Source organism: Amphiura filiformis, chromosome 15, assembly GCF_039555335.1.
Source record: "Amphiura filiformis chromosome 15, Afil_fr2py, whole genome shotgun sequence".
NCBI lineage: Eukaryota > Metazoa > Echinodermata > Ophiuroidea > Amphilepidida > Amphiuridae > Amphiura > Amphiura filiformis.
Window position 1 is genome coordinate 61,898,723 of NC_092642.1, and position 15,644 is coordinate 61,914,366.

The 15,644-nt window shown below is 38.5% G+C and overlaps 1 protein-coding gene across 1 annotated transcript in view; it reads left to right on the top strand.

Moving 5' to 3' along the window:
• The window catches only part of LOC140171923 (uncharacterized), a 34,525-nt gene extending 19,360 nt beyond the window's left edge, over positions 1-15,165 (top strand). The window contains exons 9-16 of the mRNA XM_072195271.1: positions 1,876-1,964; positions 3,740-3,841; positions 4,421-4,489; positions 5,688-5,921; positions 7,166-7,239; positions 8,381-8,457; positions 10,443-10,520; positions 12,985-15,165. Coding sequence (XP_072051372.1) covers positions 1,876-1,964; positions 3,740-3,841; positions 4,421-4,489; positions 5,688-5,921; positions 7,166-7,239; positions 8,381-8,457; positions 10,443-10,520; positions 12,985-15,162 — 2,901 coding nt within the window. The 3' untranslated portion in view covers positions 15,163-15,165. The remainder of the gene's footprint in view (positions 1-1,875; positions 1,965-3,739; positions 3,842-4,420; positions 4,490-5,687; positions 5,922-7,165; positions 7,240-8,380; positions 8,458-10,442; positions 10,521-12,984) is intronic.
• The last annotated feature ends 479 nt before the right edge of the window (positions 15,166-15,644 follow it).

The following is a 15,644-nucleotide window of genomic DNA, read 5'->3' on the forward strand; positions in this document are numbered from 1 at the left end:
CTTGTTATGGACGACAAGTATTAATTTTTATATTATTATGACAAAATTCAGTCCCTTCTCAATTGAATAGGCTCCGAGATTAGACTTTCCTTTCCAAAAATAAATTATATGGCCTAGAGGACATGATATAGGCCTAATCTAAACCCATATTCGGTATCCAGAAACCTTCACAGTCCGAGCGGCGTTTAAAATCTGTTCATCACATGCAGTCCGATTTGGTATCTATGGTTTCATCAAAGTCTTGAGAACTAATTTGGATGGTATGTTGGTTAACAAAAACGATACTGTTAAAAATAGCGGTATTTATGTAAGCGACGTATCTATTGTGTAAAATGCATTGAAAATTGTCGGCTAAAGAGGGCATAAATTAAAATCGCGAAGTGTAATAGCAACAATAATTATCTACATTCCAAGCGGAAACGCTTTTCAAAAACATACCACCTTTTTCGGGCAATCGCTGAAACCGAAATATGAAATTCCAGGCCATCTGTAAAAAAGTGCGTGAGCAGAAATGACCATGAACTTGGGGCACGAAACAAGTGTTTATATTGGTGTCAGGCCTTTCATAGTGATACAATAATTAGCCCCCAATAATGGCTTTCATTTGAACCATTATTTGTTAAACTGCGATTTTTACTTTTTGAGAAATCAATGAATGTATCAAAAAACTTTTCGAAAGTCGATTTAAAATGGCCTAATCCGTTAAATCAACAGACTACTAAGACTTCACAGTCCCTGTATATATATTCACGAGGGCCGAACGTTTGATCTTCTGTGTCCAACAAATAATGCCAGCATTGCATGCTTTCGTGTTACTTTGCTTATCTTCATGTTTTCCCAAAAGACCATAAAAATTTGTGGTATGTGCATAAGTTTCTTATGATGCTCTTTGTGGAACAATTTGCCCTCATTAATCAGTCTATAATATCGAATTGATTAATTCGAATTAAACAATTCATTGATGTTAGCACTGGGTAGTAGCCATTACTGCCAGTAGACAGGAAGTCTAGAAAGTTGACCTCAACGCTGTAGGTGGTCTTCCTGTACTTTTGAATGGGACAGCAGTAACCTTGGACAGATTTTTTTCTAAGTTTGTGAGAGCATAACAAGACTATCCGTCGATGGATTTTTATTTCCGTTGGTAGATATTTTTTAATAAAGTTTTTCATAACATATTAAAAAGGCAGAGACTCCTGATGTATAATAAATTAGCTAGGTAAGTTTTGAGTAACCTTGATGAAAATTATCAAAAAAGTGCCTATTCAATTGTGTAGGTACGGGCCATCACCTGTCACTTGGTAGTCTTGTAACATGTCTAATGGCGCTGCCCATGGCCACTCAATGAATTGTTTAATTCGAATTTATCAATTCGATATTATAGACTGTTAATGTATGATGCTGGGACTTTACCTGTTGACAAGTAGTCTGTGGTTATCAGCCTATAATTCAAAGAAATATTTGTTTCATTGTTCTAGCAATTGGGTCACATTTAGAATGGGTCACAATTTACAATCAACATTTGTCGGTAGTCCGAAGGGTTGTTAGTCCAATAACCAAATAACTTTGTTATAAACCCTAACCTTTAACATAACGCTAACCTATTATCACCAAAGCCCAGATCCTAACCCAAACCTTAACCCTAACCCAAAACATAACCATAACTCTAATCCTAACACTTGCCCTAATCTAACCATATCCTTAACACTTGCCCTAACCCCAATGCTAACCTTAACCTTATCCCTAAACCTAATCCTAACTTAAAATCCCCTAAACCCTAACTTTAACCCTAAATGCCAAGGAAAAGGAGATATAGGCAATTCAGTGTGTGACCATTGTTCTGGTATGACTGTTAACCTTTACCTTCCTACCTTACAGATCAAAGCATTGTACTCCTTTGAGCATGCTATCATTCTAATTGACTCACCACCTGAGGACGTAGTAGGAAAGGCAGAAGACCTGGCAAGGTTAGTATAATACTGTATAGCCCATATATATGGTAATTGTATTGTACTCCTTTGAGCATGCTATCATTCTAATTAATTCACCACCTGAGATGATAGTAGGAAAGGCAGAAGAGCTGGCAAGGTTAATAAATGCTCTGACCAGTTTAGAATATGTTACTAAAATGTGTTATCACTTGAGTAGAGCTACTTAGGCTTCCATGGAAGTGAGCCCACATACATATCAGAAGCTCCTATGTTCCACCTCGGGGCTTTTTAGACGAGCAAGCAATGTTAGACAAGAAAACCAGTTTCAAACGGCCAGGTTCTGAACTAAGACATATGGAGTTTGGGGTGTTGCTGTCCTGGTTCTGTGGAATATGCCATTCGTCAACATATTTAAGCTTCTCTAACAACAGAGCACTTCAAGAGCTGAAGACTGTTATGTTTAATGTTGCCTTTGAAGGACTTAAGTAAGGATAAGATATTTCTGAAGTTGTTTTTCACTGATGTGAATCAGAGGATATGGTCAAAGAAGTGTGCAATATTTTGATATTCTATTGTTATCTCGACGAGTCACTGGTGTGATGTCAGTGTACATTTCACTGGACGCAGCTTCAAATTGCACACACACACTCCGACATGTAATGGCCTCCAAACGTGGATGCCGTTTAGGACTATGCAAATGTGGCCATCTGAATCGGTACTCAATTGACATACCAAAAACGTTTTCCGCCATTTATTGTGTGTATGAAATTTTACCTGCGGTTCTGTGAATGTTATATCTCACGTACGAAAGAGGATGTATTTGAATATATGAATACAAAACCCACCCAAGTCCATACGTTGGCCAAATTGAGTTAAGCATGGGGAATTGTTGCTATACATAGGCCTGTCATATGTATGAAAGAACAACTCAAATTCATCATCTGTGTCTATTGAGCATGTGAGAAATAGCACGTATGACAGAACCACCCAATTCCGTGATTTAAGTCTTGTAACACATTGATTGAAATCCAGTATGTATAAAAAGTCCACTTATAACACATTCATTGCTGAAAAATGAAAAAAAAAAAAAAAATGGGTTTAATAAAGGAACGTATGTGGTTTATATTACATGGCAGAATGCTTATCAACATTATACATACCTGTGTGCTTTATTTTGTATTATCTTACTAGTGGTAATCTCATTCCAACGTTGTTGTCTTTGTATATGATTCAAAAACCACCCAAGTCCAAAATTTAAAATGAACCCTACAAAGTCCCTGAAATGCTAATCGTCATACTTTATACAGTTTAATCCACTCATTTGCACGTAAAACTTACCATATTGACCAGGTAAATCTAACTTAAGGAATTAAAATGATACACATATTTTCTCTCAAAATCACTTCCCATGGACTTGGGTGGGTTTTGTATTCATGTATTCATTTGTTAAATACATTGCACATGCAATGACAGTCATTTGCAGACCTCCTTGAACTGAGGACAATCCTCATTGCAGAGAGGTTCATGATTTGAATGTGAAAAATGAGCGTGTCCTCGTTTGTTGGCAAACACCTATGAACATATAAGTTTAAAGACAGAAGATAGAAGAAGAAAATTAACTGCGTCGACATTTGATGAAAGAAGCGAAGAATAATTATAATGTCGTAAAAGAATATTTTATTACACGAATATTGATGTCACTGACCCACCAAGAGTACTAATACTATTTTTAAGATTTTACATAAATTCAGTATTCTTATAAGAGTCAAATAAGTTAAATTTTGTTTTTGTTTTTGTTTTTTTATTCTTAGTTGTTTTTCTCAGGGTATGACTCATTATGTCCTGAGAGTGGAGTTTGTCCGTGCTGAGTACAAAGGCGAGAGAAATGGTCTCACCGAAGTCAATCCAAGCAGGTACGTACAAATCTTTTATTTGCTTGTTGTTTCTGTTTCAGGTTTGTTTGTCTGTTTGTTTGATGGGATATGTCATGTGAGTGTGTCTGGGCTCATTTTATAGAAATTCGTTGTTCTTGAATTTATTTATTTCTTTTACTCTTTTTTCCTTTCCTCTCTTCTTTTCTTTTTTTTTCTTCTTTTTTTATTAATCTCTATCTCTCACATTTTTCTTTTCTTGAGTGTGGTTATCTTCTTTCTTTCACTTTGTTTGTTTGACTGCAAGCATATTTGTGTTTTTTGGGGGTATTTTTTGTATTATAAAAGACTATATCATGTATGGTATTTTGGTTAGTTCTTCATTATGAAGGAACATATTATGCATATATTTGCAATATGTTAGGGTTAGGGGTCAGATATTATATTTGCATAATATGTTCCTTCATAATGAAGGATATACCAGTAGTTTCAGGCTATGCTCAATTATAGGAAAATAAAAGTGCCACAATTATTGAGTTAGATTTTTTGTTATTTAAATTTGTGTACCTGCAAGCATCACTGACAAGCAAGGGGCTGACCAAGTATATTTTTGTTTTTCAGAACTGATTTGTGGGTGTATGCAGTCCATGACAAAACAGGTGAATTTGCCAAGTATTGGGACATTAAGAGGTAAGTTAATGATTGGGTAAAAGTTTTTATGGGATGGATGGCTTGTCATACATTGTCAAGTTGATGATTGGGTCAACTTTTTTATGGGGTGGATGGCTTGTCATACACTGTCTGCATGGTTGATGATTGGGTTACTTTTTTATGGGATGGATGGCTTGTCATACATTGTCAAGTTGATGATTGGGTCAACTTTTTTATGGAATGGATGGCTTGTCATACTTTGTCTGCATGGGTTGATGATTGGGTTACTCTTTATGGGATGGATGGCTTGTCATACATTGTCAAGTTGATGATTGGGTCAACCTTTTTATGGGATGGATGGCTTGTCATACATTGTCTGCATGGGTTGATGATTGGGTTACTTTTTATGGGATGGATGGCTTGTCATACATTGTCTGCATGGGAAGTTGATGATTGTGTTACTTTTTATGGGATGGATGGCTTGTCATACATCGTCTGCATGGGTAGAACAAAATATTGATAATCCTTTTATCACCTAGATGCAACAGCCAGCCAGCACAACATGTGACATAAAACATTTAGACGGGGTATAAAGCGTTCCAATAACATTCAAAACATACATTTGAAAACATGATGCAAAACATTTTATGTTATTAATTATTGACAAAATATCTTGCAAAAATGTTTGGCAAAACATATTTTACAATAACATTTTGACAACATTGTTTCATAGAAAACGTTTTGAAAATGTTTTCATGACTTAAATATAGCCTGACATGTAAATGTTATTAAAATGCATTTAGAACATGTTTATAATTTATTTAAACCTTTTTGTGGGAATGAACTATAAAGGTGATAGGGTGATAGAGCGTGATGCATTCTAGTCCTGAAGACTTTTTGGTTAAGTAGTCTGCATTACTACTGAATAGTAATGAGATCATTTGCATATCTTGAGCGTGATACCATTAATCAATTTGACCACCTTAATGCCTGTGAGCTTCAAAAGTGGGTATTATGATGAAGCATAATGAAATAGACAAGATTGATGTCAATTTATTTGCATATTCATGAATATCAATTTGCATATATTTCTCAAATAAAGTATGATTCATCAGCTCTTCCAATTTTTTTAATCAATTCCTTCTGTTCATTTTTTAAGGTGAAAAAGCATGATGAGTTTCGTACTGTAAAATTGTGTGTGAAATTTATAACAGAAATACATTTGTATTCATTACAGTGCTTGGGATGCTAACACAGTCAAAGACCAATGCTTACCTATAATATCCCCATTAGCAGATGGAGAATCCCCTGGTACCAGAGTAGAATCCCCTGGTATCAGACCTGCTCATATCCGCAAAGATTACCTCTACCCGTACGCCTCCTATGTAGGATGGGCTGTCCTTGCAATGGCATGTTTGGTCTTCCTGGCAGCACTCATATGTCTCTTTATACTCTATGAATCATGGGATAGGTGAGTAGAGGTTTTTGATGTAAAGTGAGGTTAACCCTATGAGAACTACCTGCCGATTGGCCAAAAAAAGTTTTCATTATCAATTGGACCAATCAGCAATATTGTTAGAATAATTTCACCACACACAAAAAAAATGGGGTGAATTATTTGCATAGCTCTATTCTGATTGGTGATTCAAGTGAAGATATAATGTAATTGACCAATCAGAGCCAACCATACGCCTCATACATAGGATGGGCTGTCCTTGCTATGGCATGTTTGGTCTTCCTGGCAGCACTGATATGTCTCTTTATACTCTATGAATCATGGGATAGGTGAGTAGAGGTTTTTCATTACGTTTCACTACCTGAAGAGAATTAATCAAAAATTGAATTTCCTCCTGAGGTTAGTATCAGTCAATAGATTGACCAGATCAGCAGGCTGTCATTATAGCTAGAGGCAGTATATGACACACATGGGTCAATGAGTTACTTAAACATTAACTTGTGTGGTATTTAGTTCCCAGGAAGTGAGATTTGCGTGAGGCAATTTGTGGTGAAATGTTGATCCCTCACTATAAGAGTTATTACCATCGATTTGGTTGAAGAAGGAGGTGAGACATGATCAATTCTGTTGAGGCAGTGAAACCTAATGTGATGTAAAGTGAGGGTAATTTGAATGTACATAATCTGGGTCTCAGCTAGAATTTGGCAAGTGCCCGTCATTTTCTTCAAAACTGCCTGGCCAACATTTGACCCTGAAAACATAAGCCAGACCTTGGTCTCTTCAGTCTGTTCAAAAAGCTAAATTGCTATAGCTTGGTTTATCATATTTATTAGTATGGTCTTCTTTTGAGTTCACATAACATATTAACCCCCTGAGCACCACCTGCCGATCTAGCATTGCATCTGATTGGTCAATTACATGATACCTTCACTTTAATCACCAATCAGAATGGAGCTTTGCAAATAATTCAACCCAATTTTGTTGCATAGTGAAATTATTCTAACAATGTTGCTGATTGGTCCAATTGATAATGAAATTTTTTTTTTTGGCCAATCGGCAGGTAGTTCTCGTGGGGATAAAGGATTAATTATTGGTATAATATTATATCACAGGGCTAGCTAATACCTTGTACATAATGCAAAACACAACTTAAATCGATAACAACTTTTGCCCAGCGTAAACACAGTATATATTCTTCACTTATGATATCAAGAGGTGAAATATTTTGTGCTATTTTCTGTCAATGTTGTTTGTTCCAGATATTTAATTGAGAGGACACGATTTATGCAAGCTATAATGATGGGAAGATCTAAATATGTTGACGCTGCTGTTCGTAAGTATAGCAACCGTATTGTCTGTAGCCTGTCTCGAGTTGAGAGTAATGCGATGTTTGATATGGCAGTGACTGATTTAAATTGCATGTGTTAACCTATCACACGTAGAAGGTGATTTGTCCATACACTGGCAACGCAACCACATAATCGCATTGATCAATGCCGATTTGAATCAGCCACTCCGAAATATAATTTGGCGATACTCTCAACTTGAGACGAAACACAATATACGAAAAAAATTCTGACAAGGAACCTCGGGACATTCACTTTATTGTAGCGGCTTCAGAAGCTCATTAAAGCCATAATGTATGATCTTATAATAATGGAACCTGATTTTTTGGCATATTTGTAATGTTTAGACATGTCCCAACATGCACCTAAATGGAACCAGCCAAATGTGTTGTATTACTTTATATACTCCCATAAGCTCCCTATTTGCAGGTCTAGATATATATTGCGAGCACAGCAAAAGAACCTCGGGATATTCGCCTTCTGTTAGTAGCTGAGTGTTCTCCTTCAGAAGCTTATTAACAGTAGAGAAGCTGACCTCACCAAAAATTTGCATATTCACATATCTGCATTTCCATACCATTTTCCTAAGCCTTTTTTTTTTAAATTTTGGTCAAATTACTGCAAGATATATAAATTTCACGGCCAAATATGCAAACTATCGGCAGCCTAAGTTTACCAAATTTCATGTTGCATTTTTATTTACATTTTTTTTTCAATCAATTAACATAACCAGCATAAATGTGTGGGGATCAAAGGTCATTCAACCAAGATGAAAATAGCATGTGGTGAAATCAGACCATCCTCCTTGAAGATAATGGGCTATTCCATTTAAAATCCACACTACCCCTGTGGAAGATTTATCTAAAGTCTGCCATAGAGGTAGTATCAATTTTGAATAGAATAGACAATTGGGCAACTTCCATTTGTAATACTCACTCCAGTTCTGGAAGATATCGGTAAAGCCATAATACAGGGGGAGTATAGGTTTCAAAATGATTACCTCTGTCCAATTACATTTGAAAAACATACTCCTCCTCTGGAAGATATTTTCAAAATCTTCCACAGTGGTAGGGTGGATTTCAAATGGAATAGCCCAATAATCATTGATTATGTCTTTGTTTCTTTCAGTTACTGATCATTGGGATTATGACGCGCCAATATCTTTGGATTATATGACAGAGAAACGTCAATTGTTTGAATCACAGGTAGGGCTTGTTTGTGTAACTGGTCGCTCTGTGTAGAGACACATGGGACCTGATGGGACCAGGCTCAAACAAAATGCTCAAACCAGGCTAAAAAGCTTATCACAGGAAGCTTATATGTGACACAATCTGGTCCATGGGGGCCAAAGGAGAAGTGTTGTAGTCGAGTCCTCAATGTCCGAGTCCGAGTCCTTGGTGTTCGAGTCCGAGTCTGAGTCCCTGCCAATTTTTGATGTCCGAGTCCCAGTCCGAGTCCTCAATGTCCGAGTCCGAGTCCTTATGTATCAAATTCAAGCGCTAGGCTTTGCACCAATTATATTAAAGGGATCAGCAAGCCGGTCATGTTATGTTTTGCCTATTATCATTGTTTATGAATTAATAAACATACCTGGTCTGTTTAAAGTACAAAAAACCTCTCCGTTATAAAGAAATAAAATTAAAATATCTTTAAATTTCCCGGTATCGGTATCATTTCTTGACGTCACTACAGCCTAAGTAGCGATACAGCTGAGTGGGCAATGCTAGTTTTTCCTATGAGGTTATCCACTTCACTCATGTGTGACTTCTAACAAAAGGAGCAGGTACCTGTAGTATTCCTGATTCAAACCAATTCAAGGCATGACCTCGAAGATAACTGCATGACTTTAGCGGGCTATTTTGAAACAGTCATGGTTGCACATGTACGTTAATTGTTTTCAATTTTCCTGTTACATTTCGCGCTTATTTCTGTGTTGCCAATATCGCTTATCACACTACCTAAGCGCCCATGCAATGTGTGTAATGTGATGTCACTACAGCCCAAGTATCAAAACATGGTGACTTCCACTGATGACTTAAAATCAATTAATTACACTAATTAGCAAAAGTGTTTGATTCTCAAAATACTGTCAATTTCGATACACCCGAGTACACAGATATTGTGTTATATTACACGGTTGAGTGCATAACATCATAAGAGCTGTGTGAGATCTGGAAAATAGATATCTGTGATTGGTTTTTGTCCAAACCTCAAGTGTTCCCTTCATCCAATCAGAATTTTTTTTATATCAAACGAAAGCTAACAATTCCCCCTAAAACACTTTTTTACATTAGGTCAACAGATAATGCAATTCAATGTTATAGCAAGGCGAATGTGGTAAATCTGTTGAAAACTACCTATCTAAGCAGGCACATTTTTTTGACCAAAATGTAGGTTTTAAAAGTCAAAACCTCAAGTGTTCCTTACAATATTTTTCAAATTTTATGTCATAAAATGAAAACTAGAGCACACTTATATTGGCCATATACTATATAGCTTCATTAGAACAGAGCAATGGTCAATTCTCTTTAAATTGCAAATCTTGTGCAAAAAGTTACTGATTTCGCCTGTTTTGTCATACGGTTGTAAATTCAATGAACTATGACTTTGCTAAAGAGCGCTTACAAATTGATATGATTCAGTAGGGGCCCCAAGAAAATGATCATATCACATATATTTAATAAGCATGCTGGTCTGTATGAAAAGAAAAGAAACAGATTACCTTGTTTAAAATCTAGCATTAGAGAACAAGCTATGATGGTGTCTTATAAACAAAAGTGCTTTTGTTAGGAAGCTGGTGTCGACCCTCCCTAATATAAAACCTAAGCCCTAATCCTAATGCTCTCCATGCTAGCCATAGGCTTCAACATAAAAAGTCCAAGTTTTGAGATATTTTTTCAAAATATGAAGAGCTTTCTTAAGAGCCACTGAACCAATACTAGGCTTGTTTGTACTCATTCTAATGCATTTTTCATGCTGATTCCATATATGCTTATTAAAATGTACAATTCTGAAATTTTTGAATTTTTAGAAAAAAAATGGAACTTGTCGTCTGCAATCGACACCCGCGTGGAGAGGGATAGCATACACAGAACCCTATCCTAAACATAACCTTGGCTATAATCCTAACCCTATCCCTAACACTAACCCTAATGCTAACTCTAACCCTAACCTGAAATTCCCTACACAGGAAGTGATCATGGACTTCTTTTCTGAACATCCCTGGCCTCTGGTTGCAGAACAGAAACAGCGCCAGTTTGAAACCCAGGTAGGTCTTGCATGCTTTCTTTTAAAAAGATTGTTGTGCATATTGTGAGGTTGCATGTATCGTTCGCGTTGTGCGTAACATGATATATGCGCAGCGATCTCATGCATCGACGCAATGCGATATACCCAGCTAACACACTACGTTTTCACGACATTCGCTGACGTTGGACTTAGGTTGTCATTTACGTTGTAAATACGTAAATCTGTAAACTCGTATTCGTGTAGTGACAACGTTATTTTCGACGTTGATTTTTGGATGTTGATATAACATCATTATGACGTTGTAATGACGTTGTTTCGACGTTGATGCAATGTTTGACCAGACCTGATGACAACGTTTGAATAATACGTTCAGAAAACGTTACACAAATACGTATCTGAAAAAAAATTTAGATATTGACACCATGGAATGTAAATTCTTCCATTCCAAGGAGATTGTTGTCCAGCCAAAATTTTCTGAATGTGTCTTTTGACGATCACCTTTAGGCGTGAAACTCAAAGTAACGACTTCTATTCCTGAAGTTCTAAACTTTAAATTTTAATACGCTCTCCCTTTTGGGATTGAGCATCATTGTTGCCGGATGTTAATATAATGTCATAATCACGTTGTCACGACGTATAAAGCACATGGTTAAAACGTGGTTTAAAAGTCATGAACTGACCCAGATACAACATCATCTATGGACGTCCTTAGATATAACATCATAGTGACGTTGTTTCGACGTTCACAACTTGACGTCGAAACAACGTCATAATGATCTTACATTAACGTTCGGAAATAACGGAAATTTCACGACACGAATACGAGTTCACAGATTACGTACTTACAACGTCCATATATTACGTTTGTACGACTTTATATACCTTTTAGACAACGTTGTAACAACGAAAAATTGTTAGCTGGGTAGTACCACTGCGGTGAAGGATTCACCAATTTCATACACAGGAGTAACTGATTGAACTTTGCAATAAAAGTGGATGTAGGTTACATTCAAACAAGATTTTACAGTTAATCTGTTTAAGAATGATAATAAACGTATTGGAACAAATCATCATTCTACCGCTTTGTTCCCCTTAAAATTATGGTATCACCTATGTGCTAAAGGATACTTTATTCTCATAAAGCATTACCTAGGAATAATATCATGGTGTCAAATAAAAATGGCTCCCTTATAAGATATGCATTGTGTACCGCCAAATATTAAAATTAAATCTGTTAACAGTCCTGTACATAGATAACATAAAGTTGATAATGTAAAATTGACTTACATTACATTGGCGCAGCCATTTGTAGTTGGTGCCAGGATGTCTGGCATTCCGCATGTGGCTTGAAGCTCTGCGGGCGGTATTCTTGTAGTTTTCAATGGCAAGATGAGTAAATCTTAAATCTCTCGATAAAGTTTTTAAAGAAATTGTTTTGTGCTTTGTATGTGAAACTCGGAATCGCCCAATGCTCAGAACGTCCAATGCTCAGAATTTTTGCAGTAAGCTGTTTATCAAAAAGTCATGATTTATTTTCAAAATTCTCAAATTCATTTTTGTGTGTAGCTGAAAATAATCCAAACATCTGGCAATAGGTGGTCTGCCAGAGGAGGCTTAAAGGCATTCCTACAATGCACTATGATTGGGAAATTTGATCAATATAACCTAATTTTAAAGGCAAAGTCCCCATTGCCACACACACAAAATGGTAATTTTAAAACTGCAGCCAACAAGCTAATAGTTGAGACTTAGGACTGATATTTGATTTTCTTACAGGAAACATTCATATTGTCCCACTGCATTAATTTTATTCCTAAGTCTCGATGTTATGAATGTTAAATAATAGGATGAAAACACCAGATATTTGCACATAATTCCAATGCAAGGCATGATCAACTGTACCACATGTGTACAAAAGCCAGACATACAAGGTCAGAAACCCCATTGGGTTGTGGGAATGTCTTTAAACATCCTCTGGTGGTCTGCTAATGGCTGCCTCCATGAGCTATAATCAATAATATATTATCGACTTTATATTATCTATGTACAGGACTGGTTAACTTGATCTGTCCACATACAATAAACATAATGAATGAATGAATGAATGAATGAATGAATGAATGAATGAATGAATGAATATGTCATTCTGTACATTGGGTTCATGCAATATGGCAATAGCTGCCATGTGTAACATTTTCAGCTGTGTACAATATAGAATGCAGAATTTGTCAAATGTCTATAGGGCAGCTATTGCAGATATAAGGAAGCTACTGCAGATAGGGTTCATCTGCAATAGCTGCCAGGTGTCATATTTTAGATGTATGTACAATATAGAATGCAGAAGTTGTCAAATATCTATAGGGCAGCTATTGCTAATAGAGCCTTCCACTAACCACTCAATATGTTTTTTTTCCACAAGATGCAAAGCAGTTGTCATATCTAAAATTATTCTTGTATTTTCATTTATCTTAACTTCTGCACAGGAAATGACCATGGACTTGTTTGCTGAATACAGTGATGGTTACATCCCCAGTGACGAAGCTATCCTTTCCATAATTCGCTCAAAAACCTCCGGGACTGAAGTACAGACTATCGTAGATCGTGGGGAATTCGAAGAGGATGACAATGAGATGGTCAGCACCACAAGAGATTTCAATGCAGTATTCGGCGCGACCGAAGACCGCAATGTGGTATTTGGCGCGACCGGAGACCGCAATGGAGTGTACAGCATCACCAAAGAGGTTACTACCTCCTACGATGTCGTTGATGTACCTGCTGATAGAGATGATAAACTGCTCTTGGCTAAAGGCAAGGGGAAAGGCAGCCTGAAGACAACAGACAAGGACAGACATGTAGTCATCAAGTCAGGAAGCCTGAAGACAGCAGACAAGGACAAACATGTAGTCATCAAGACAAAGACACCAGGAAGCCTGGAGACAGCAGACAAGGACAGACATGTAGTCATCAAGACAGGAAGCCTGAAGACAGCAGACAAGGACAAACATGTAGTCATCAAGACAAAGACACCAGGAAGCCTGGAGACAGCAGACAAGGACAGACATGTAGTCATCAAGACAGGAAGCCTGAAGACAACAGACAAGGACAAACATGTAGTCATCAAGGCAAAGACACCTGGAAGCCTGGAGACAACAGACAAAGCCAGACATGTAGTCATTGAGACAAAGACACCAGGAGGCAAGATCCAAACTGTCGAAAAGGTCTCTGTGTCAAAGGAAAAAGGTGGGGACATCACACGCGTAGTCAAGACAGAGGTAGCAGGAAGCAAGATCAAGACTGTTGAGAAGGCATCGGTGAAGAAGGCTAAAGGTGAAGCCATCACACACGTTGTCAGAACAGAGGCTCCAGCAAGCAATATCAAAACGGTTGAGGTTTCAGTAACGAAGGAAAAAGGTGGGGATATCACAGGCATAGTCAAGTCAGATGCAAGAGGAAGCAAGATCAAGACTGTTGAGAAGACCTCAGTGAAGAAGGGCAAAGGTGAAGCTGTCACACACGTTGTCAGAACAGAGGCTCCAGTAAGCAATATCAAAACGGTTGAGGTTTCAGTAACGAAGGAAAAAGGTGGGGATATCACAGGCATAGTCAAGTCAGATGCAAGAGGAAGCAAGATCAAGACTGTTGAGAAGACCTCGGTGAAGAAGGGCAAAGGTGAATCCATCACACACGTTGTCAGAACAGAGGCTCCAGCAAGCAATATCAAAACGGTTGAGGTTTCAGTGACAAAGGAAAAAGGTGGGGATATCACAGGCATAGTCAAGGCAGATGCAAGAGGAAGCAAGATCAAGACTGTTGAGAAGACCTCGGTGAAGAAGGGCAAAGGTGAAGCCATCACCCATGTTGTCAAGACAGAGGCTCCAGTAAGCAATATCAAAACAGTTGAGGTTTCAGTGACGAAGGAAAAAGGTGGGGATATCACAGGCATAGTCAAGTCAGATGCAAGAGGAAGCAAGATCAAGACTGTTGAGAAGACCTCGGTGAAGAAGGGCAAAGGTGAAGCCATCACCCATGTTGTCAAGACAGAGGCTCCAGTGACAGGTGGAAACATTAGACGTGAAATCAGTACAGAGGCAGCAGGAAGCCAGCTAGTGACAGGGGGACAGATTAGACGTGTAGTCAGTACTGAGTCAGCAGGAAGCCAGGTGACAGGTGGGCAGATTAGACGCGAAGTCAGTATAGAGGCAACAGGAAACCAGGTGGTGACAGGTGGGCAGATTAGACGCGAAGTCAGTATAGAGGCAACAGGAAGCCAGCTAGTGACAGGTGGACAGATTAGAGGCGTAGTCAGCACAGAGTCAGCAGGAAGCCAGCTAGTGACAGGGGGACAGATTAGACGCGTAGTCAGTACACAGGCCGCAGGAAGCCAGGTGACAGGTGGGCAGATTAGACGCGAAGTCAGTATAGAGGCAGCAGGAAGCCGGGTGACAGGTGGGCAGATTAGACGCGAAGTCAGTACACAGGCAGCAGGAAGCCAGGTGACAGGTGGGCAGATTAGACGCGAAGTCAGTATAGAGGCAACAGGAAGCCGGGTGACAGGTGGGCAGATTAGACGCGAAGTCAGTATAGAGGCAACAGGAAGCCAGCTAGTGACAGGGGACAGATTAGACGCGTGGTCAGTACACAGGCAGCAGGAAGCCAGGTGACCGGTGGACAGATTAGACGCGTAGTCAGTACACAGGCAGCAGGAAGCCAGGTGACAGGTGGACAGATCAGACGCGTAGTCAGTACACAGGCAGCAGGAGCCATCACACGCGATATTGAGACAGAGGCCCCTTATTTAAGCAAAATCAAAACGGTTGAGATCTCAAGGGACACAAACGAAGGTGGAGGTATCACACGTGTTGTCAAGACAGAGGCCCCAGTAAGCACGATCAAAACTGTTGAGGTCTCTGTGGAGAAGAGCACAGGTGGGGCGTGGCACGCCCAGATTCCCCGTGAAAGATCTGATATCCAAATTCAGTTCGGAAGTTCCACAGCATCAGATACCGCCGTAGCTTTCAGTGTTACACCATCCAATGTTCCCCAGAGACAGCTTCAACCGATTCAGTTACAACTGTCGATACCTGAACAGTCCAAGTCTTCTGAGACGACCGTGTCGATGTCAAAAGAGACAACGGTATACCAA